This window comes from Lissotriton helveticus, chromosome 8, assembly GCF_964261635.1.
Source record: "Lissotriton helveticus chromosome 8, aLisHel1.1, whole genome shotgun sequence".
NCBI lineage: Eukaryota > Metazoa > Chordata > Amphibia > Caudata > Salamandridae > Lissotriton > Lissotriton helveticus.
In genome coordinates, this window is record NC_136069.1 from 1,395,594,199 (window position 1) to 1,395,620,408 (window position 26,210).

The window sequence follows — 26,210 nt, forward strand, 5'->3', positions numbered from 1 at the left end:
TAGGCTACAAGGCAGGTGCATCTGCCACCTCTGTAGCTGGCACTGTCTGAGCTATATTATCCATTACAGACCTGTTAAAGAAAGCGGCACAGGAGCATGCAGTAGACCAGCCCCAGCATGAGGGTACCCCAACAGTTTTGAAAGAGGCACAGGAATCTGTGCCAAGCACCACCAAGAGGGGAAAGGTTCTCTGGAACAGCCGGTGCAGGCATTGTCGATCACTGGGTCATCGTTGGCTGGAGCGACGGAGGAGATTTGCTCAACACCCTGTAATGACTTCGGAGGGGGCCCACTCTCATTACCAGCATGGCAAAGCAGGTTAGTGATGGCACTAAGGCTGCATTGTGTGTTGTAGATAATTGGCCCACAAGGGGACAATCCCCTGAGGCCACAAGGGGAGCGTGGAGATGCATTGAAGCGTCTTCTGTGGCAAAACCCACTCGGGGTCTATTAACTGTGAAGGAAAGGAGGTGGCCCAGGCCCAGGGTTTATTTAGCGCATCCCACCTAATTAGTGCATCTCCAACTCTACAAGACTTGGAACCCAGCACTATGGCAGGGAAACAGTCGAGCCCCAGAGCAGTCTGGATGGTCAGCATAAAGGCTGTGCAGACAGAGAACAAGGGAAGGTTGGTCTCCTTCGACAAGAGGGCATCTCTGGTCATTAGGGTACCTGCCGGGCTACAATTGTGAAGGAAAATCAATAGAAGGAGGGGGTATTCACTGCCAAGGCCACCGAGGTCCTGGAGTGCTTCTTTTCAATGTTGGATGGGCCAGACAGGTCAAGTAATGACTCTGATATTTAGAAAGAAGACTCTGTGAGTAGTCTATTAAGTAAGGCGAGCAACTCTTCCCAGGCAGGTGTAGATGATGAGTATACCTGGTCAACAGTACAAAAAAACCTGGAAAGGTGGGTCAGAGGACTGGTCCTGGGGGAGGCATAAAATGGAACTATGCTCCCACTCAACTTGCCTATGAGTGTATGTCTGGACTCTGAGACAGCCCAGCACAGGTGAGGATGAATGAGATACCTACACTTGAACCATATACCAAGGCATAATGCTACATCAGGAAGAAACCTGGTCTGATAATCACAGAGCCAGGGCCGCAACCAGGAAATTTCAGGGGGCAATATGAAAAATCTCAAAAGCATGCTCTGAGATTGCTGAGAGAATCTCTGCTGTAGAGAACCTGGCTGCAGCTCTGGAACCGAGACTCATACCAATAAAGGAACAGTCTGCTGCACATTAGCTTATTTAATTAACCCTGCAAGGCTCAAGATAATCTTTAATAGGAAGACTAGTGTAGTCAGAGATTAAGGCAAAGGAATACCTTGAGAGTATGCGTTGAGTAGCATTCTATGAAAGTCTGTGGGACATACCAAAAGGGTGATGATTTGGATAATCAAAAAATATTTATTCTATTTCATCTTTAGGGGCGTTATTCTTTTTTTTTTTGATAGAATAGCCACGCTCGGTGGGAAGAAGGGTGCAGAAACCATCACATAGCCTAGTATGGGTCTGAATGCTTCACGAGGGTGGGAGCGGAGAGTGTGTCATAGAGGGGGTTATGGTGATAAGGGGTGGGGTTAAAAATGGGAGCAAAACAAAGAGATTGAATACTGAGAAGGATGATTATTGTCCAATAGAAATAGCCCAAATCATTGATTTAAGGGGAGGAGACATCTGGGGAGAGAATGCGAGGGGATCCCAAGCTAAGTATGCGTTAATATGTTGTACAGTCATTTCTTATCTAAATCAGTCATGTGTAGTAAGTCATACTACTAAGGCATTGCTATAGATTATGAATGGCATGAACAAAGAAATTAAATATCTGTACTTTTAATGTCAGTGGTCTAAATTATAGATCAAAGAAGGCTTAGGTGGCTGACGAGCTGAGAACTCTGGGTGTAGACATTATTTGTCTACAAGAAACACATATAGAGGGGGCAAGAAGGGACCTGTTAGAGACCCTTGGGTACACTTTATTAGTGTGTACCATGCAGTGAACTACCACAAGGGGAGTGGCAATTTTGGCTTGAAGAAACATTTATGTGGTGAAGCACAACCTCTTGGATAAATTAGAGAGATTGGCAATGGTGGAATGCCAGGTTGCTGAGCTGTGTTTCACTATGTGCTCCATATAGGATTGTAATCTGGATGAATTGGCAGTTGTTTAACATTTTGACGTGGAGTTGGCTTCATGGCCAACTCCTCTCATAGTGTGCGGGGAGCTTAACATCCATTTGCATCTTACTCAGAATCTTCCTAAGCCTGGTAGGTATATGGGTCAGAAACCTAGGTTGTATATTGCAGGACAGTAGCTTATAAGGGATCATTAACCTATTGATGTTTGGCCTAGGTTAAAGGCACCAGATCCAGGTTATACATTTTTCTTCATACCCCAATAAGAAATGTGTTCATCTAGATTATTTTTGGTTACATTTAGGCTTGTGAGAGAGGTATGCATTGAGAAACATCCTAAAATATTTTCATATCATAATCCTCTGATAATTGCGTGTCGGGTAACGGCTGAAATTGCCCCATTTCATACATGGACTTTTTACAAGGGGCTGATGTTTAATTGAGAATATATAGAACATACGGAAGGCTGACAGGCTTTATGGAAAGTGATAGAGGAACTGCACCAATTGATGTAGTTTGGGACTCATTAAAAGCAGGAATCATGGGGAGACCCTTAGCTTCAGTCTCCATAATCAGAGGACACAGGCTGATAAATTGAGGGAACAGTATAAGGAGCTAGGGGGCTTTAATGCTTTGCATGCTAAGGCAATAGCGGAAGAACATGAAGACAAGGGGATGCTCCAAAACCTTTCTGTGGTTAAAGGTGCTATTAGCTCTTTTACATCAAGAAAATAGCAGAGAAGTACCAAACCCGGATGGCGGAGAGTTATGAATATAGCGAAAGTGTAGGCAGGCTCCTGGTACGGCGTACGCGTCAGAAGGAGGTACATGTCGGTATTAGTGCTATAATGGATAAGGAGGGACATCTAGGTAGATCTCTGGAAGATATTGTTAGTGTTTTTAAGGAAAATTATGATTGTTAGAGTTTAAAGGAATATTATTAAATACTTTATCAGGAAGACCATTCTCCTCCTCCGGCCAATGTTGAGCAGTATCTAGATATAGTAAATGGAGGGGTATTAAAGAAGAAGGCGCTGGCACTCTGCATCAACCAATCACTCCAGAGAAAGTCACACTAACTCTTAGCTCTTTAGCATATGAAAAGACAGCAGGACCTGACAAGGTACTACTGAAATTGTATCAGGTATTTTGTTCTGTTTCGGTTGGGGACATGGTTAACACCTTCCTCGAAATCCAGCTGGAGATTTCAGCCCCAGTCTTGTGGACAGCCACTAACATCATGATATTTATTAAAAAAGTGGAAGCCCCCATTGAACCGAGGATCATATAGACCTATTTCACTGATTAATAGTGACTCAAAGATCTATTTAAGATAGTCACAACAAGACTGGGTAGGGTCATAGCCAAAATGGTTTCTACTTGGCAGCATGGATATATCCGGGCCAAGGGACTACTGACCACAATCGGTGAGCAATTGCATTGTTTGATGCAGCAGAGTGTCACATGGTTATGATCCTGCCCAACGTAGAGAAAGCTTTTGATTGAATCGCATGGAACTTTATGGGCACAGCATAAGAGAAAGGGCTGGATGTATGACGGTACCACGCGTACTTTTACAACGCGTACCGTTACAACGCTACTTTTACCACGCAAGTCGTTACAACGACTTGCGTGGAGGGGCGCTGGATAGTAATTTTTTTAATTTACTATTCCAACTCCAGTCCCCGTGGACTCTAGGGAAAGGAGTTGGATAGTAAATTAAACTATTTACTATCCTGGAGCGCCCCCCAGCGCAAGTCGTGGTAACGACTTGCGTGGTAAAAGTAGCGTGGTAACGGTACCGCGTTGTAAAAAATGCGTGGTTACCGTTGTATACCGAAAGGGCTAGGCCCAGTCATTATTACAGCTATTCAGACATAATATCACAAACCCACTGCCAGACTGCAAATAATGTGGAGGGAATCTGTCACTAGTCAGATCACAAGAGGAACAAGGCAGGGATGCCCATGCTCACCCCTCTTATTTGGTCTCTATATTGACCCATTTCTACACAGGCTTGGGAAAAGTCCTTTATAAGGCCAGTCACTGTGAATGGATACAATACTAAGATTTTGGCTATGCCTATGATATTGCACTTATGACTCCAAATCCAGAAGTGGCTACAAGTGCGGTAGAAATGGAGACGGAAACAATTGGTATAATAATGGGCTTTTACTTGAAAATAGTAGGCAATAAAGAAATCCATACGGAAGACGGATGTAGGGTTGAGAGCACACTATATTTAGGAGTGATTATAACGGCTAGAGTGGAAGATAGAGTGGAATTAAATCTCTCTCCAATGCTAGCAAAATGTAGGAGGGATCCGATGCAGGTTAATAACTTGTTTAACACTCATATAGACTCCTAAAGGTTCTATATTTTTTAGGGCAGTTCCTCTCGAAATAGAATAGTTCTGGTTTAAAAAACTGAAGGCTATCTGCTGTAACTTCATATGGGAGTACAAAAGGGTGAAGAGAGCTTGAAGAAATGTGATGCTCCCTAGAGACAGAGGTGGCTGGGCGGTTTTAATCACCAGGCGGCAGAGAGAGTAATGGGAGCCCGAAGGACTACCATCTCTTTATGAGTTGAGGCACAAGCTTGTTTTTTAAGGACTGTTTAACCAAGTTATTTAAAAAACTCTCAAATTTAAGGAATTCAAGCCTGCATATCTGGGTACAACTTAAGCAGAAGCTGAGTATAGGGCAGCACAATTATTATACTCCCCTCTGGCGATAATCCATTTCCTAACAGCTTTAGATGAAAAGAGTTGTCTCATCTGGGTGCAAGCAGGGGTGGTTAGATTAGAGGACGTCTTCAATCAGGAACACATGTATTTGTATGAGGAACTGCAACAGAAATTTGGGTTGACTGAATTGAGGTTTTTTTCAAGTACTTGCAAATTAGAAATTTCCTGTTAAAAATAGACAGGGAAAAATTGACATCAGAGCAGGTTCCACTCGTGACTTGTTCAGTCGTCTAAACACTCTTGAAAAGCAAGCAGAAAACTGGGACAGGAGATTAGCTGTCAAAGAGTTACATTGTCAGAAATCATTGAAGGTGGGCCGGGGAAATTATTATCAGCAGGATTGACACTATAAAACATTATTCAATTTGTATTACACACCAGCTAAGATGTCTAGTGGGGGGGGGAGTACCTGACTCTAGATGTCTCCGATGTGGCAATAATGAAGCAGATTTAGCTCATATGTTTTGTAACTCTGCAAAGTTAGAGGCCCTCAAGGAAAGAATTTGAAGGTATCTGAGGTCTATACTTAATTCACAGATCTTGAACATGCCTCAGCTGATGTTTTTTTAAATTGACAAGCGATTTGCTAAGGACAAGGGACAACTATATTAACTAGATTTCATCTTCACGGTTATGGCGTTGGATGGTATATGTACGCTACTGTTTGGCCCAATCCAGATCCCTCCCAATATCATGAATAGTTAGCCAGACATGTCTATGTATCACTTGAGAAGTAATCTATGTAAGGGTCATAAGGCGAGAAAGCCGGGAACCCTGATCTAAACACTTGTGGCCAACTGGATAGATTGAATTGACTCAGGAAGTGCACATTTTTACCTTGTAGAAGTACAATAATGGGATATTTAAAATCATAGAAAATCCGGCAAGGGATAATGTGATCATGTGAAGAGCCCATCAAGTAAGGAAATGTTTTATGGGCTTTTGGATTGAGTAAATTATATTTATTTGGTTTTTGTATTAACCTGTCTTTATGAATTGTAAACATTGCCTCTATATACATTTATTAATTTTTTGAGAGTGATGTATCTCTAATAAATTACATTAAAAAATGTCTTTGAGGATTGTGGGTGGAGCAAAATTAATTTTGAGTGAAGAATCAATTCAGAAAATGTAAGCCTGCATTCTATATGTAATGGTAAATCTGTTAAATCATGTGTTATAGGAATGGCAGACATATTCTTCAATGTTTTATTTATGTTGTTCATAACACAAAAAGCCAATCAAACGTTTTATAAAAAAGAAAGAAGATATACCTTATTACTTTTAACTCTCTTCACCTCCATAGACTGCCAAATCTAAATAGGCAGAGAATCTCTAGCCCTGACTTAGCCCCATTCATTAATTTCATTAATTCATCCTTGTATATAGTGTTTGGGAGATTGAGAGAAATTTGTGATAAGATGATCATTCTATGATTCCATCCTGTGATTTGGAAAATGTACAAGAATACCAAACACCTCTTAAAATAAGTATTTTGATTTCTTTTGTATATATTCATTTGTCATGGTGATACAAATATTATTTGTTTCACACTTCAGACAACTTTCCTTTGATGCATAAGAAAGAATATACAAACTACAGTTATTGAATCCATTTTATGGCATGGAAGGGGGGATACATACAATCTTCAAAAAGATCTTCAGCTCTTAGGTCTGGAGTTATGGGGAAATAGCTATTAGTTCAATAAAGAGAGAATGTCCTTTGGGGATCAGGGATGTGGAATTCCTATAGCCCGATGCCTAGGACATATTGTTTGGGGTCAAGGGCAACAAGTTTTCATGTGTATTTGTCCGTGGGACAAGTATAACCAACCCCCTGCAGCACAAACTCTTTGGCTGCCAGTTTGCAGTACCACATTATGGATCAGGGAAGGGCGCTATCTGCAGTTAAAGTAACATTTTTGTCCATATGTTAATGCTGTTCAAACTAGTATTTATGGTTCATTAATTGAAAGCCTTTATTATTAGGGTGAGCGCTCTAAGTAAATGTTGTAAGCTCTGACTGCACTACTGAGAGTGGTTCTAGTATAAAAATGTGTGCTCACGTTTTCGAAGTTTAGCAATATGAGGCTATGTGTAATGCTCCCAGAATGTTCTCTGATTTGATGCAAATATTTGCAGAAGCTTGAAAGCAAGATTGATGATTCTTTGCTTTCAAAATAAAATTTTCATTAAAAAATGAAAGCAGGAAATAAAAACATTTTGCTAAACTATTGTCAAATTTCAGGTACAATTTTTTTGCAGCATCATTTAGTAACATGTGTTGATGCATGCTAGTATTTCCCTAAAATATTCATAATGGAAAATCAGTTTAACGAGTTTCAATAAGATTATGGGAAACAAAAATAAACAAGCATTGGCAGAGCCAGGAGGTCTGAAATTGGCAGTCAGCTTTTTAGTTTTGTCAGTGTGTGACTTGTTTTGGCATGGTTTTTGTAGAACCTTATTGGTGTGGGAACTACCACGACTCACCATTACAACAAACATTGGCAACAGCAAAAAAAATGTGGGTCTCATAAAGCACACACTGCCACAGTAGTTACTGGCACTGAACAAAACAACTTTGTGTGCCGATATACTCCTTGTGAAAGAGCAGAATGCTGTCACTCACAGTGAAGCCAACTGATACAGAGAGAGAGAGATAGAGAGAGAGACAGAATTTTAATAAACACAAATGATCACGGTCAATGGCAGACCAAATTAGGGGCCCAATTATTAAAGAAAGTCTCAAAAGTGCACCCATGGTATATGTCCTTTTTTTAAAAAAGAGCTCTTTATAGCGCAAATTAGACCTGAGAACTCTGGTATCAGAGTGCTGTACATGAGCACCAGTTTTCTTACATGAGGACACATTCATTTTTGTTAGGCACTGGGAGATTTGCCCAGAATCACAGGATGTTGAGCGTCCTTGCCAACCCGGTTCCTCAGCTTCGAGGTTGACCGCTCTAGACGCAAGGCTACATCCTCTCCTTGCATTAAGTGCAGCTATTCGGCTTTCGAGAATTCCCAAGAATTTACAGAAGTAGGGCAAGAAATAGTACTCCTAGAAAATATTTGTGAACTGCATTTTAGCATGAGCAAATATGCATGTGTAGATTTGCTCATGCGCACATCTGAGTATTTGCAAGTTCACTTTCCCTCCAACTACTTTTTTCCCAACTCTGGAAGAAGGTTAAGTCTGGCTTTGTCAGTAGTAAATTTCCAATATTTCTCAGTATGTGAATAGATTAGAGAAGAGTTGTTGAAAACTCTTAAAGCATGCAAGTTAGCAGGTTTGCACAGACTCAAAATGCCATTCTAACCGTGGAACTATTGCTTAACACTACCTTAAGCCCCAGTATGTAGATCTGCGGAAATGTGGCAACATAAGAGGATTGCAAGTATTAAAACACTACTATGGTATGAGCCCTGGCATGATCAGAGAGGCTATATCAGAGCTCTTATATAATGAGATTGCTGCAATAATTTGTTGCCGCACTACATGGAACCGAAGGGACTAGTGGATTTTGGTACAGGACAAGTAGATTTATGAAGCAACCTGCCCCATGGACAAGTAGATATTTTATTAAATTCCACACCCCTGGGGATTAACTAAAATGGGTGAATATTTCTTTATAGAAGTGGAATTACTCCTTTACCTAAGTAGAGAGAATAAACTATGTTTTGAGTAGGGAATTCGGTCCTTTGGCATTCTAATTTGAAAAACCAACTATTCGGCCACTGCTAGATCAAAAAAATGAAAGTCAACAGCTCCATTTCAACTACTTTGCTTGTCTTTAAAATGTGAAAATTGCTCTTACTGCACCTTTACTGAATGAGTGTCTTGACCCATTTCTAAGATGCTTTTTTGAGCCACAGGAGGGCTTGTTTCAACAGGGTGTGCCTTGGTTGTCTCTTTAAACTGTTAGGCATGTTTGTCGTCACTAGCTTCTTCTTCTTAGCCAAGGTACATACTTTAAGGCTTTAGAGCAAGTGGATCAGTATCGGCTAATTATTTGCTTTATTATCTGGTTGCTCCTGACTGGTTGCGGAGATGCCAAAGGCCCTCAAGCAAATCAGTGTCTGATGCCTTGTTGACCAAATTTGAATGGATAACTTTTACTGTGCAGCTCTGTGTAAAAAGATGCCCTTGTTTGGAGCCCCGAATTTGCATGCTACCAAAATACTTGTCAACAACATCATTTCATTTTGTAAGCTCCTGACTAGGCAGATTGGCAGCCTTCCCACAGTTTGCAGTTCAGGTCAAGGTGTTTAACCTCACAAGAATTTCCTTGAGGCATTTATTTTCACTCTGCTCTTGCTATTGGAGGCCAGAGACAGGTCCTTCTGAGAAAGGACTTAACTTGATAATTCTGCTGCCTTGCCTGTGGACCTATAAGATCACCCCAGCAACGGAATACAATAAACTGCTGGTTGCTTACAAAACATAGGGTGGGGAGGTGGTCATTCATGTCACTTGCAAGGGCTTTCTTGTACAACTCTTTATATTGTTGACTTCAGACTAAGCTTCAATATTAACATAGGCTTGTTGGAGTTGTTTGAGTTTTCTATCTTGTCCAGTGCTGCCATTCTCTTTAACATGTTTCCAATATCACTTGTTAAGTGGTGACATACACTGTAGGAGCCTGTCCTTGTGTACCCACCTATACCACTTGACTACTTATATCACCTTCCTTGATTTTTCAGGAGTCCACGTGGGCCAGGGTCTCTCCTGTAGTATGTGCATTGTTTTGTAACTCAAATCCTTAAAACCTTAAATCCTTGTTGCCTTGGCTTGCATGGTGAGGCTCATAAACCTAGTCTACCTGCCAGTAGGCACTTTTCAAATATGTCTGAGATATGATTCCCCATAGTCATAGTTGGGTCTAATCACCCTTTGACCAATCTTTCTAATAAGGTATTGCTAGGTCACATGACGTAAAAGTGGGATGGGAATCCCTGCATCTGATCATGGCTCATTTAAATTAATTTTTTTATTTTGTTCTATGAGGAAAAATACTAATCAATATTTACAGAGTACCAAAATTCCTTAGCTTTCATCTTTGTTATAGTTTTTTCAAGTTTTATTTAATATTCATGAAAGTTATTTTACTATGCATGCTTGTTTTTTTTTATTAGCGATATTATATTGCTAGTTCACGACAAATCCGACGACTAGACGGAGCGTCCCGCTCCCCTGTAATTTCGCACTTCGGTGAATCTCTACTAGGAGCATCGACAATCCGAGCATATGGCCATCAGGAGAGATTTATCAATCAAAACAAAGATGTCGTCAATGAAAACCTGGTGTGCTACTACAACAACGTCATATCCAACAGGTACATATCTGCTTTATGGCTACTCAACCTACTGTGCTAATAAGATTACATTTTACTGATATCCTACAATGTATTTAGGAACATGTCAGGTTCAAGGAGCTAGGCCCCTTTAGACATAAGCATTCTGCACAACAGAGTTCATTATGGATGGTGAAACGTAGGCAATTATGGGGTTAAACTTCACTTGGCCATGTTGTTTTTTGTTAAATGCTTTTGTAACTTGGCCCCAAAACATCTATAAAGAGAATAATCAGGCAAATGTATATAAGTTAATATAGCGAGAAAGGTTTGTGCCCTGTTTGCACTTTTCCTAATGGGAAGTTGCCCATTTTATACACCTGCAGTACTATTTCATGTACTCAATAATGGATTTGTGAATTGGCCCTAATGTTTTTAAAACAAAATGTTGAGAGAGTCTCTCTGACGCAGTGAGGCAGTCTTGTGTAATGCTCCAAAGTAACTTTGCTGGCCAAAGGTCAATTACAAATCTGTTGATTGGATTCTGGCAGCGTCTTGGAGTCTATTAACTCAATACTCTGAACTTTTTTATAGACATGTTTTCCAAATGGTGCATCTAAGGCTGAAAATAATCTTTGTAAGGATATATGGACATTGAGGGGCGAATATGGAACTTATGTGCTAATTACACCAGGTGGTCAGAATTTCCGCTGTAGTACATTTAGAAAAAGAGGTGGAGTAGATGAGAGGGTGGTTACTGGAAATGTTGTTACTACTCTGCTAGTAGAAACTATGAGGGCATTTACTCACATTCCCGACATTAGTACCCTAAATAAATACATAAAACTACTCCACACATGTGTGTGGTGCAAGTGCGCATTTATGAAAGGAAAGTTACCCAAACCTTGTTAAAGGGAGCACAATTGGAGGGCAATTATGATAGTGTTCTAGTTGCAGACAGGTTTCCGAAAGAAGAGGCTGGCATATTACTAAATGCTAAATAATCTAAACTCAGAGATGGCACAGGTGCTTTGGGGTGATAAGATGACTTTGGGTTTGTGAGCAGACAATACCAGAAAGATTGCACAGAAATATTGTATGTGCAAGATCCAGAATAGGCAAGTTGTTCATAGATTTTAATGCAGGCTTAAGGAAATTGTACAAGGGCCTGTTGTATGACCTAAACAGGTGTGCCTGATGTCTACTTGTGAAGGGGAAGTAGTATCTTGTAAAGCTGAATGTTTGGTAGATGTCTTTGTAGTATGATAGGAGTCACAATAATGGGAGTCTATAAAAAGGCTCTTGTAGGATTCTGGCTTGTTTATGACTAGTGCTTTAATTACATTCTTACCAAAACCAAAGGGGGTGAGGGACAGAGTGTTGAACATTGCAATTAAATTAGTGCTTCCAAGAATCTTGGTTGCATCCCCCTTTGGGCACTCTGCATTTAATCCATATAGATTTAAATAATTTCACAACAAATGTTTGATAGATTTCTTCATGAATTTATTCATTCATTGCTTTGTTTCTCCTTAAATTTTGATCAATTCTTAATACGCAACTTAATCATGAGGCTTACTTAATCCTCTCCAATACATTGCAAGCACTCACCCCCAGTCAACTGATCTGGGTTTAATCCATCATCATTCTTTAGCCCGCTCCGCCACCCCAGTTCAGACATGCCATATGCAAATCAGCCTGACCCTGTGCTTCATGGGAACAGTCCAGCCCGAACTGCCAAGCCATGTTTTCCCTGGACCGGAAACAAGCATCCTGGGACCGGTTTCTGGCTAATCAGCCGTCATCAGCCAGGCTTGCTTGAATCCAGTGGCAAAGTGAGCAAGGGACCCACGTCTGGGCATACCCTGCCAACTTAGGGCCTATGTTCGCCCTAAGGATAATCACATTTTGCTGTAAAACCAAAAGCCAAGAATTCAGGCAAAGAAGTCTTTGAGAATTAAACCTGCAGCGATGACAAGGAGGATCAGTTGGCTTTGAGTGCAAGAGATAAAGGGAAATGGATGCTCTTCTTCCTGTTTCTAGACATGCATGCAGGGTGGCCCTCATCACATTCTGCATTGTGGCCTCTTTAACAGAAGCATCAGCTCTGGAAGTAGGAGGGCCAGTGAAATAGAGATGCTTTTGCATGAATGTCCTTCCTGAGAGTTTACTGATGATGTGTGAAGGAAGCAAACATGTTTTTGGCCTCTGATATGTTCCTTGAGTATGTTTGTGCTGTCACATTAGAAGCAGTGATTAGCCTGATTTCTTCGTCATGGATCAGTTATTTTAAGCAGGCAAAGATCAGATCAATGTTGGTCTTTGAGGACACAAAGAGAAGCACACTGCAGATACCAGTGTGTATCAATGCCTATGAGATAGACATATTTAAAAACATGGCAACAAATATTTTATTACATGCAATGAAATGAAACTAGAGTTAGAAATCAGGCTCATTTATAACAAAATAGTATGTGTCTAACCTTGACCAGATGATGGAGGAAAAGTCAGATGCCCATAATTGGAATGAGGCAGTGAGTGAAAACAATAATTTAAATCTCGGGTCATTGCAAAAAAAGAAATGGTTCTCTCATGGGAAATAATGTATTTTCCATTTATTTATTACAAATACATTTCTGAGAAATAGTTTAATAGAAATCCAGGTATCATACTATATATCACATAATTAGGAGAACATTAAAATCATCAATTAAAATGTCATCAGTATCAAAGGAAGAAAAGTGCTAGCAAGAATTATTATAACCGGTACATGACATGGGACATGGGTACAGGACATGTCACTGGTCAAGAAGGTGCCTGCAATACCATGCTTTTAGGAGGGAGGCACTAACTGGTAGAATGTTTGAAATGGTGCTGGAGCGAACACCAGAACAGAACTAGATTGGTAGGAGGAGAGCCAGGAAAAGGTGGTTTTGGTGAGGCCAACTCATATTAGTGGCTGGAGTTTTCTTTGGTCAGCTGTTTGAAATATTGTAGACAAGGTCCGCTTATCTTTGTTTTTGTCTTTGTTTATCTTATTTGCTGGGGTTTGTAAAGCACTATAAACCACCCTTATAAGAGGAAATGCAAGTTACATTATAGTCCTGTTGCCAAAACCGGTGTAACAGAAACAGTTGATCATCAAGCAGTGGTGGACAATAACCTGGAGATAGCCTGATTTTTAATGTGTCCCCCAAAGGTGGACAAAGCTGTAGGTATTTGAATGGCCAGGAAATAGAATGAAACTAGAGAGTGCTATCATGGTGAGGCCACCGTGAAGAAATGTCTTTAAGAATCCTCTGAATTTGAGGTGACTGCTTTCAAGTCTCAGAGAAGGAGGTAGGGAACTACAGATGAAGGAGTCATGGACATAGAGGGAGTAACTGCCAAATCATCAAATGCAAAGAGATGGGTTGACTGGAGGCATCTATATGCGGACCCAAGACTTATTATTATTTGGCAACCTTTGTAATATAGTTCAGTGAGTTGCCAGAGAGCACTTTGATGGGTATTTTAAATGTTTTTAAATGAAATGCTGGACACTACACCTTATTTTCTTTTCTCCTACTTTTACCTCTCACCTTAACTTTTCCAACCTCACTTACTCCATTTCTCTTTCTTCTACCTCTAATGTTAGGACCTGTATGTTCTTTTCTATTTTCTTTCTCCTATTCCTATTTTTCTTATTCTTTATTGATCATTCTGTATTCATTTTCTAAAAGTTATTTGATTTTATAATGCCTAGGATACATTGCAACGCTGTAAAGCTACATTTTCTAATTGACAAAGGAATTACTGAATTATTATTGCTGATTGTGAAGAGGAAAATATTAGGGCTATTGGGAAGTAATAAGTGAATAGAAGAATAATTGAAGGTAGGCTGGATGACCGAAAGACAGTGGCAGGATGATTTGTTAAGAACTTTTATCTTTAGTACCCATTTATTTCATGGTACAGTTAGTCTCCTCTGTGGTCTTTGGCTCAAAAAACTCTCCTTGCGGACTTTTATTAGCCTTCTTACATACAATTCGTACAGCATTATCATATTTATCTTACCCCATATCCTGATGGGATTTGTAAATCTCACAATGGTTCATGTATTTTATTGAGTAAAATCTACAAGGGTTTGGAAATTTAAAACTATTCAGCCCATGTCACACAAAAGCTTTAATTTTGGTTCCTTCTTCATCATACATGGGCTTTTTATAGATGACTTTTAATGATTATGCCAAAAAATTACCAAATGTATGATGAAAATCATTAAGGACTTGCGACAAACTTGATTAATAACTGCGGGGAGATCAAGGTATGAAATGCAACAAATATTAATAATTCGGTGTTAGCTAAACATAGTTTCACTGGGAAATCCTAGGTAACTTTGGTAAAAAGGTGATTGGCTATCCTCAGAGAAAAATGAGTAAAATATTTAGACAGCGCCAAAATAATATAAAACTCAAGAACACAAACTGTACAATTCCAGAACTTAGTTTCACATTACCCAAACTCTAAGTAGCCCCTTAGTCTCTCAGATCTATGACAAATTCCTTCAATGGGGCAAGTTAGAACTGTGTGACTGACAAGGGCTCCATGAGATTTGATTCTATGAATCTGGAATGCTACTGACGTTTTCAGTAGTAGCTCCAAAACCTCAGAGCAGGAGCTGCGTGACAAATCTGTAGCCACCATATTCTCTTCACATATTACAACTTCCTACCCTGATGCTATGCACTTTTGAGACTTTGTTTCTTTTGGTTTATGAAATCCTCCAGGGGAACAGGATTGCAAGATGCTAATGAGTGTAGGGTTCCTTGAGGTCAGATACCTTCTGTGCTCTTACTGCAGCTGTGAACAAAACTAACCAGGAAATCTTGCCCCGTGATTTTATACATTTATTCAAAAGCCTCAGCACTTTCTCCCAGTCCTCTAGAATTTGAACATTTTCTATTTCCAGCTTCTGAGGCCAGCTTTTAGATTACCAGGGCACAGAAAGACGTCATTGACAAGCCCAACAACTCACTCCCGACTGGGCCCAGTCAATTCCAGTCCCAACAGGTTCTTCCACTGTGATGCCCTTCTTTGTCCATGATCTCTCTTGAACTACAGAAGGAACATTGGTCTTGCCCTTGAGTAGTACCTCCTAAGCTTGAGTACATGGGAAAGCAGAATCCACTCCTCACTAATTTCCCAGACACGCCCCCACTAGCATGCTTCCTGGTGTCTCTTCTTCCAGGTCCAAGGTGCTCTGATTCTCTAGTAGTGGGAACTCTGACGAATAGCAGTACTTCAACTCTGGTTGTTGGACATCACTGTGCCTCACAGTGTCACACACCCACACGTGTTCCTACCCCACTATATCATACTCACCTTTGTTACACTTTCTCTGACTTGGGATACAACTATCCATTCAAGAAGGCATAATCTAGGTGTCAGGAGTCCCCAACATTATGTTGACTGTCATCCAACATATTACAATGAGGTAATTTGAGTCCCATCAGTAGAAAACCAGCCGAACATGGTCCTTGTATGATGCCTGAGTAGCTTTTCTTCCATAGTCTTGATCTGGAGAAATCTAATTGCTTCCACTGCTGGAATGCAAAAACAACAGGTGATGGACAGAATGCAGAACAATGTCATACATTCACCCCACTACAGAGATCTGGGCCTAAGTCCATCGTTTTTTTGCTCACCATGCCATTCCAGTTTGAACGCAGCCATATGCAAATCAGTCTTGACCCTGTGCCCCATGGGAACAGTCCAGCCCGAACTGCCAAGCCTTGTCCTCCCTGGACTGGAAACAAGAATCCAAGGACCGGTTTCTGGCTTTCAGACCTCATCAGCCTGGATTGCTTGATTCCAGTGGCATGGAGAGCACGGGACTCACGTCTGAGCATTCCCGTTCCACTCGGGGTGACAAATGCAAAAACAACAGGTGATGGACAGAACAGAATGCAGAACAATGTCATACATTCACCCCAGTACAGAGATCTGGGCCTAAATCCATCGTTTTTTTGCTCACCATGACATTCCAGTTTGAACCGAGCCATATGCAAATCAGTCTTGACTCTGTACCCCATGGGAACAGTCCAGCCCGAACTGCCAAGCCAGGTCCTCCTTGGACTGGAAACAAGCATCCAAGAACCGGTTTCAGGCTGTCAGCCCTCATCAGCCTGGATAGCTTGATTCCAGTGGCATGGAGAGCACAGGACTCACGTCTGAGCATACCCGTCCCACTCGGGGTGACAAATGCAAAAACAACCGGTGACGGACAGAAGGCAGAACAATGTCATACATTCACCCCAGTACAGACATCTGGGCCTACATCCATCGTTTTTTTGCTCACCATGCCTTTCCAGTTTGAACCCAGCCATATGCAAATCAGTCTTGACCCTGTGCCCCATGGGAACAGTCCAGCCTGAACTGCCCAGCCAGGTCCTCTCTGGACTAGAAACAAGCATTCCAGGACCGGTTTCGGGCTTTCAGCCCTCATCAGCCTGGATAGCTTGATTCCAGTGGCATGGAGAGCACGGGACTCACATCTGAACATACCCGTCCCACTCGGGGTGATAAATGCAAAAACAACAGGTGATGGACAGAATGCAGAACAATGTCATACATTCACCCCAGTACAGAGATCTGGGCCTTAATCCATCGTTGTTTTGCTCACCATGCCTTTCCAGTTCGAACCCAGCCATATGCAAATCAGTCTTGACCCTGTGCCCCATGGGAACAGTCCAGCACCGAACTGCCAAGACAGGTCCTCCCTGGACTGGAAACAAGCATCCAAGGACCGGTTTTGGGCTTTCAGCCCTCATCAGCCTGGATAGCTTGATTCCAGTGCAATGGAGAGCACGGGACTCATGTCTGAGCATACCCGTCCCACTCGGGGTGATAAATGCAAAAACTACAGGTGATGGACAGAATGCAGAACAATGTCATACATTCACCCCAGTACAGAGATCTGGGCCTAAATCCATCATTTTTTTACTCACCATGCCTTTCCAGTTTGAACCCAGCCATATGCAAATCAGTCTTGACCCTGTGCCCCATGGGAACAGTCCAGCTGAACTGCCAAGCCAGGTCCTCCCTGGACTGGTAACAAGCATCCAAGGACCGGTTTCAGGCTTTCAGCCCTAATCAGCCTGGATAGCTTTATTCCAGTGGCATGGAGAGCACGGGACTCACGTCTGAGCATACCCGTCCCACTCGGGGTGATACATGCAAAAACAACAGGTGATGGACAGAATGCAGAACAATGTCATACATTCACCCCAGTACAGAGATCTGGGCCTAAATCCATCGTTTTTTTTCTCACTATGCCATTCCAGTTTGAACCGAGCCATATGCAAATCAGTCTTGACCTTTAGAGCTGATGGCAAATCCATATTTGCACGTACCCACATTTACATATTACACACTCAGAATGTGTTGGCTCTAAGGTACTGTTATAGGTAACTTTGTTGATGGTAAAAGTATGCTTGTTTAGCATACTTTTACCATCGTAGAGGGTGCTATAACAGATTCAGATTGTGGAGGCGTCCCTCAAGCCACAGTTTGAAGGCACTCATGTGGGTGGTGTTAAGTCCACACTGCAGGTGACATGTGACACCTGAATTTCATGCCATTGGCATTTTCAGACTCATGTACTGTCCATAGGCAATATATACAAGTACATTTGTAGTGTAGTTCCTATATTCCAAATAGGCCCTGCGCATTGGAATAATATATCCTATAGATTTGACGTAAGACTGAGGTCGACTAGGTCTCTATCGAATATATTAAACTTTATACTGAGTGCCAGCTAGCTCAGAGGTCACTAGAAACTTTCTCGAATTCACAAGAAGGGATTCGTTCTGACAACCGCATAAACATGACAACATTTTGTTTCCCAAGAATAAGAAATGTATCTCTAGAGTCGCAGAAACAATAGATAAGAATTTCACTCAGTCAATCGTGCATGCTTCGTTTCTACAGAGGTGCAGAGAAATAGAGAGATGGGCGTTTAAAAAAAAAAAAGGTTTTATTGAACAGTCTTCTTTCTCATTAAAAAAGAAATGAGCTGCTACAATCGTAATGCAGACTGTAAAGTATAATGCGTACAGCGAGAAAAATATTATAAAATAATACTGTGAGAGCATTGTATGGTTTCTAAGCCACATAAAAATACATACATACATAACAATGTCTAAAATACTCAACTGGTGCTTCTAAAATACGCCTACCCCAATGTACCTAACCTTAGTCTAGTACGAGGGAAGAAGTATTGTGTAGCCTAGGTTTAGTTTTCTTTGCCAAGAATCTATCCAAGATTTCTCTCAGGTTCTAATCAGCTCCATACCTTAGTTTAGAATGAAGGAGGTCTGGTATCTCTGTCTCGGGACTCGATTTCCCATACCCCGCGAGGGGAGCTTGGAAACCCTGGAGCTGGATTCTCAGTGAGAGAAAGGACAGCTTCTCGATCAGTGCGTCAGCTGGAGGGTCGGCTACCTTCGGCACTTGCTGTATCGAGCTGCGTCGGGCAAGTAGATAGTCGAACTGCTCAGAACCACTGCGTCTTGCTAGAGCAAGTGAAGGCATATTTATACCTTGAAGGTGTCTAGTTTGACGTAAAGTCAGGCATAATAACGTCAGGAAAGAACCCCTAGGAAATAGTAGTTTTTTGCAAAGTACATGAGTTCTTGGACAAATCAATATTCAAGCAAGGGGAAGTTCCCTAACTGCTTAAGCCTATTTTCCAAGAAATCGTTGTGACGTTTGGAACGGGTGGAAGTAGCCATGCCTGTATTTAGTCTGCATGGCTATGTCTAAATAAGGGAACGATTTCTATGCCTATATTAGGGCAATGTGAATTGTACCTATATAAGGGCATGAGTCGGGAAAATTCACTTGGACCCTAAAACGCCACACAACACATTGTTTCCAATCTAAATAAAATCTGGATTACACTTGCAACGGTGATTTTGTTTTACCTTCCGGGAGTTCGTAGTCTATTCTGCTTGAAAAATAAATGACTCTAAAACCTAACCATTTCTAATAAACTCCACAATGGTAGAGGTGTTTAATCATTTTTTAAATATCTCTAAGTCACAGAAACAACCTGCCTCAAAAAGTTGTTGAAAATTACCTACAGAAATCTATTGTTAAATACAACTCTAAGATTAGTATACTAAAGATTATTATTATTCTCTTTTCCAGGCACTTAAACATTTTGTACCATATTAGTTTTTACGCTTCTGAAAAGCGTGATTTGTAGATGTATATGGGAATGTGTATCATCTATAGTACAGGGGTGGAATTGATGTGTATGCTAAATAGAATGGGCAGACGCTCACTGATTTTCAAAACTGCTCCCCTTCACGAATTTGGGCATGTTTTGCATAACCATCTTTCTTTTTGTACATTTCTATATTGGCAGTTGACTAGGGTAACATAATGGACATAGCTCTATTATGTACATGTTTAACAACTTTCATAAATAACACTATTTTCCACCTGAAATAAACGGTTATACATCTCTCATCCAAATGTGTTCCTTTATACTTTATAATGCTATATGAAACAAAAAGAAAGAAAAGGAAGGAAGGAAGGAAGGAAGATGAAAGAATAGGGGGAAATGCATACCTGGCCAATATCCGACAAAATATCATGGTTATACTGTACTAGTGCATTGCCTGAACTAAGGTGTGTCAATAATATCAGAATTAGGAATCAGTCCTGTCCTTTGGACAATATCATCAACAGCAGTAACAGAAACAACATTTCCTATCTAAGTTTATTTATACTCTTGGTGGTCGACTCATCCCTCCAATGTATAGATTTTCCCAACCTGTCCTCCCAGTTTCTCTTGGTTCCCTCTATCTTAAGGCTGATCTTATTAACTCAGGTAGGCTCAGGGGCTGATGGGAGTTGGGCTAGAGATACATTCCTAAGAGTCTATGGGATGTATAAAATTGCCCCAAATCACCTTGAATTTTGTTAGTTGGTTTTGCATGATGTATTTTTGCCTCTCGTACATAGCTAGCTTAAATATTTTTGTTAATCATTGCTTGTGTGGGGGTATGTTTGAGGAGTGCCAGTGATGGAGTACACACATTTTAGGTACCATAAAGCAGTGGACATCTATCGCCTCAGTCAGATGTGTTATCCTCTGTGTTATATGTGTCATGCATAAGGGCTAATTTTACCGATTCTATCAAGTGACATAGACTAGTGTCATGGAGTACTTGCAGTATGTGAACTAGGTCATAATCCAGTTCTTCACAATTCCAGCATTTATTGTCCAGGCTAACCTGGTTTTTTAAGTTTACATGGGGATCAATACCAGTTATGAAGTACTTTGAAGTATGAAACCTTGAGTCTGGCTTCCTGTTAAGTGCAATCATAATGCTCAATGAGAGCTGACTAATCTTCATCCATGTAGTCTATTGCTACCTCACCTGCCAGTGTTATTTAATCACGGATTTCTTAGAAGATGAGAACAGTGCATTGATTAAGATCTGATATATGTTTGAGACCATGCCCCGAGATATACCCTGGGTGACTATGTATTTGTGGATCGTTGGTTTAGGTATTTGTTGGGATCAGGCCCAAATTGACTTCTCAAGTAGGGTTTTATTTGGCAGTATCGCCAGTAGTGTGAGAGCGGCATCCCATATGCCTCACAGATCGTGTGAAATGGTTTAAGCCTATCCTCCTTGTTGAGATCATCTATGTTTGGCATTTTGCCTGCTTTCCACTTTGCTCAATTGACCGGCCAATCTGGTGGTTCATATTGGAGCATGTATTTTCTATAGAGCACATAATAGATAAGGGTATATTAAAGTTGAACTATAGTGTAAAGATATTCGGTCACCGTCATTCAAATTTTTGATAGTCACTTGAGCTCTATAAGGAAACGTATTGCTTGCTAAATTACGCAATTTAAAAATATCATTAGATTTTTAGTTGTGCATTGGTAACTTCTGTTTCAGAGTTTCTTAAATTAGGAAGTACAAGGAAGTAAAAGCAACCATAAGAAACAAAGAGAATTGTTTTGGAAACATTGAGAATTCCTATGAATAAGCTAAATAATACCTCTTGGCTCATCCAATCTTTTGTTCTATATTTTTTTATTTTTTTTATTTTTCATTTGCATTTGTATTGAATTCTCTTTTGAATTCATTCAAGACCACGCTAATCTGTTCTTTGCCACAAATATATAACAACAGTTGAAAGGCACCAGCAGATTCAATGTGACTTGATTTTAAGGCATCACAGTACATGCAATACATTAAGAAAGTGCTTATGTAAAAGGCACATGCTTATCAGCTATCTATTTTTATATTTTCATTATAAGTATGGTATCCTGGTAGATGAAAGTAGGAGTTGACCAATCTGGGTTTAACTTGAGTCCAACCCCACAGCATATTTCAATTATGATTAATGTCTTATTGAACAACCCAGTTACTTTTAGTAAGTTACATGGCCCACGTCGACCAAATGAAACGTTTAATACAGTTTCATACTGCGAGATAGGGTATGGATGTAAAATAATTTCATTCATATGTTTAATTTGAGTTCTTTTTGAGTGCTTTATCATTTGTTATGACTTTTTCTCTTTTGTGTTGCATTTGGTTATTGCAGATGGCTGGCAGTCAGACTGGAGTTTCTTGGCAACCTGATGGTGTTCTTTGCTGCTCTGTTTGCAGTTCTGACTAGAGACACAATTACTTCCAGTATAGTTGGTTTATCAGTATCGTATGCCTTGAATGTAAGTATGTAATGGGATGACTACTAATAAACAGGTTGCATGAACGAAGTGAGAAAGTTGTATTGTGAATTGCCCGTTCTGTAATTTTACTAGATGGCTTACTGGTGACCTAAAAATAAGAGGGTTGTGAAGCACCAATCCTGGTGACATCTGTTGATGCTTCCCAGCCTTCTCTCAACTTCTGGGACTGAAGTCACTGTAGTTATACAGAACATTGTTTAATATCACTACAGTGAATTTTCCAGCATGTATGCTGGATACATAGAAAAAAATACAATAATGCATTGGATATTCACAAGGGAGTTATTGATGTGGAAAAGCTGGGTTAAGGCCTGAGATCAAGTATGATCTGCATTGGACAGGAAGGGACGATAGATAGCCTAAATTCTGATCTTGGCCCAGACATGGGTTCTCTACTCACTGTGCCAAAGGGTACACACTGCACTTCTCTAATGAGCCCAAACAAGGCTGGAACAAATATAGGATTGCTTGTTTTCTTGTTCAGAGGGAATGTTTTCCAAGTGATTGCCAGTGTTTTAGTCTTCTGCAAGCCTTCCACCTATCACCTACAGTTTTTGTACTTTGCATGCTATCTTGCATTTAAGTAAATTGCTTCAGAACAAATAAGATGTTTTACAACATGCATTGTTTTTGTATTGTAATACAATGTTACTCCATTTTTTTAAAGATCACTCAAACATTAAATTTCTGGGTTCGAAAAGCTTGTGAAATAGAAACGAATGGTGTCGCTATTGAGAGAGTATGCGAGTATGCAGAAATGGAGAAGGAGGTAAGCATTTTTGAAAGGCTCACACTACTTTTCAGTTTTTATGCAAATACCTTTCTCCACTAAAACACCTTATTCTTAGCAACAATTAGTGGCATTTTTACAGATTAAAATTCTTTTCTGTTGTTGGGGACAGCCCCTCTTACATGTGTCCTTACTCTCTAGATTTTATTAACACTTAGTGAGTACTATTTAGTTAATTAATGTCTTGCTGAAGCAGGCACGACATGTTGCATGGGTGGACACTGCATTTTTATTCCATTTGATGCACACACCGCTTTAGCTTTAAACCCCCGAAGCGAAAGTGTGATATGCCGCGATTACTACAAAAGTAAATAAATAGAAAAAAAGGAGGACTGCCACCGCATTTCTTCTCCATTTCTTCACTTTTTATAACAATCAGGGCATGCCACCCTTTAGCTTTAAACATCTGAAGCTAACGCGCAATGTGCTGCCATTGCTACAAAAGTCAATAAACAGGAAAAAAAAAAGTGAGCGGATGCCGCATTTGTTTTCTATATATTTAGTTTTGTAGCAATGGCATCAGTAGTTTTAACCATCTTAAGCTAAAGCTAAAGCGTAGCATGCCCCTATTGCTACAAAAGTAAATAAATAGAAAAAACATTGGCCAGTTCACAACTTTTTTTTCTATTTATTTAATTATGTAGCAATCGCGGCACTCTGTGCTTTAGCTTTAAACATCTGATGCTAAAGCACAGTGTTACACAAATGGCTTTCTGCTATCTTTTCTTGCGCATGCACAGTGTTACATCTTCCTCTGTCTGCGCGCCAACATTTCAGTGTGTGCCTCATAGATTTGAGCGGATTTGAGCAAGACAACAGCCGCAGCAGCAGGCTAAGCTCTACTGTGCTTCCTCTATGTGCCAGTGAGCCCTGTTTCTTGGGAATAAATAAGGCGGGCCTGGTCCTGGGATGAGTTGTATTCTTAATTATTGCAGGATGCAGTACCTTATAAGGCTAATTGGAGGTCCACAGGGACACCTAGTGACAGGCGACGGTACTGCACCCATTCCTTGTTTCATGGAATTTCTTTTATCAGTTATGCTGCTGCTAGTATATTTTTTGAGAAAAAAAATTCTAACAAACATTCTCATTTGCAATGCCAATAGCTTTAAATGTAACTAATGTGAGACCTATTGTATTGCAAATGCTTGTTCAACTGTAATATCATATTAACTTGTGTTACCAAATGTTTTTTTAATTATATTTTATTTTAGATATTTGAAAAGTGCAGACCTCACTAGTGAGGAAGGTTGGCACTTTCTATTGTTATAAGGAGATATGTGTAAGGCTAGTGTGTTTAGCCCAATCCATTGTGGGAGAATTTCAGAGTTCAATGGTAAACATACACATAATAAAAAACATTTCAGGCAAAGGTGGCCTTATGTAAAAATATTCTACATGTCAACATGTAGGTTGTTAAGGGTGGGTCAGTATTCAGTTGGTGGCAATAACATGTTAAAGAGGGAGGTGTTTAGTCCTTTCGTAAGTTGTTCCTGAGTATGAAAAAAGTCTTGTATACAAAGAAATTCATTCCAGACTTTTTTTTTATATAATTTGCTACGGTTATTCCCTTGTCCATGCCATATGAGCCTTTTAAACCCTGAATATTGCTAGAGTAGTCCTATATTTTGTGTGAAGACAATCAGGGATATGCACCATCTCTGTGAGGTTGTCTCTGGCTTTAATGGTTATTTGGAAGGGCTTGAATTTGATAATTACCCGTATAGAGATTCCAGTGCAAGTGATTTAAAGTAATGTAATGTCATTACATTTATATAGGTTGGTGATGAAGGGGTGGAGTTGCTTGTAGTACGGCTTTCAGTGGAGCCTGGGAGGCCAGCAGAAGGGCTTTGCCTGAGCAGTGGAGTCAAAGTTGTTGAGAAGTAAAAACGTTTATTTCTGTGCAGGAGGTGAAGTGCATACCAAGTTGTTTGCACTTCCTTTGCACATGGTGATTGAAGGAACAACTTGTGTATATTTGGAGCACCTGATATTTAGTGCAAGACAGGGGAGAAGCTATTGAGGTTTATGGTGGAGAGCCATGCCTGGCTCTGGGATTGCTGCATGCTAACATTGAGGATGAACAGCATTTTGGTCATGTTTGCTTTGGGTACATGGCAAACACCCAAGCTGGGATGGTGTCAATGCAGGACCTCGGCCACTGGATGTTGTCGTGTGGTGATATTAAAGGTATAGTTAAGTGCCTAAACATTTTGATGAAAGGACATGTATCATAGGATGAGCAGGATCACAAGGATTTTATGTGGAGATTTATCAAATAAGTGTGAGTATTTCCACCAGGAATTTGGCAAAGATGATTGCCTCAAAACAGGAATCTAAAAGACTCACATTTAAAGGAATTGATATCTGGCTTTGGGAAGCGAGGTTTAACGAGCTGAGGCTTCTGTTGGCGATATCTAATCAGGGCATTCGGGCCACAAGTAAAGATAGAAGGTCAATAATGTAGAAAGTTTCAAACAGGTTAAAGTATCCGTGTGTAGCACAGTAACATGGTTTGGTAATGTGTTTTTATGGTGCAAAGATGACTGCAGAGGAATCTAAGAACAGAAGTCTAGGGGTTGAGAGTGGAAAGAGTTCATACCAGCTGTTGTTCTCATTGTTGGGAGATAAGATCTTATGGAAGTGTGCTGATGGTGAATCTGATTTTGTGACTGTTCCTGTTGTCTTAGTCCAGATATTGTCTAGGGCTGTTGTGAGAGTTTAAAATGAAAATTAAGGCCTGATGGTCAGGCCAGTCAAAGGGGTGCAGATCTAAGCATTGGAGGCCAAGGGTCTAGATTGTCTAGTGGATTAGGGAGGATGTGTGTGCATTGTAATGATGTCCTAGAATTTGTGAGTGTATGCATTTTTTTTATTAATTCCATGATCCATCCTGCTGGCAGATTGAAATCCTGGTTATAGTGCTTTGTGCGTATGCACATTCACAGAATTCAGTGATGGAATTCTATACATTTGGTTGTTAGAGAAGGTGAATTGAAATGTGCTTGGTTGGAATGAGCGCTAGATGGATAGACAGACATAGGAATGAGGAAGCAATGATAAGATGATTATTCACCATGGTGGATTTATTGATGGTTGCGAGATTGCTGCCAGACAAGTTAATCTGCCAGCAGTTTTGCAAGGATTTTGCAGTTGTCCAGAATAAACTCACAAAGACTAGGGAGGGGTGAAAGGATATGTTTCTTTCATGAAAAGTGTCTATGTTGTTGTTTGTCATTTGGTCTACTGCACGTGCTCCATGGGTTGAGGAGATGTTGAAGAGCATGAAGAGAATAGCATGCTGTGATTATCTGTAAGATAGGTGAAGAGTTGCAATATCATGTGAACAGGTTTTTCATCACTGTGTGGTCTACATTTGGATTAATCCTCACATCTGGATCCTAGTGGCTAATGCTCACAGAAGGCTAGGATATATTTACCATCTGTCTTTGACCCACAGCAAAAGAG

At 40.4% G+C, this 26,210-nt stretch overlaps 1 protein-coding gene across 1 annotated transcript in view; it reads left to right on the forward strand.

Annotated features, from left to right (window-relative positions):
• LOC144773378 (ATP-binding cassette sub-family C member 2-like) overlaps window positions 1-26,210 on the forward strand; it is a 560,817-nt gene that overhangs the window by 392,782 nt on the left and 141,825 nt on the right. The window contains exons 21-23 of the mRNA XM_078658348.1: window positions 10,028-10,227; window positions 21,805-21,931; window positions 22,620-22,721. Of these exons, the coding sequence (XP_078514474.1) occupies window positions 10,028-10,227; window positions 21,805-21,931; window positions 22,620-22,721 (429 nt within the window). The remainder of the gene's footprint in view (window positions 1-10,027; window positions 10,228-21,804; window positions 21,932-22,619; window positions 22,722-26,210) is intronic.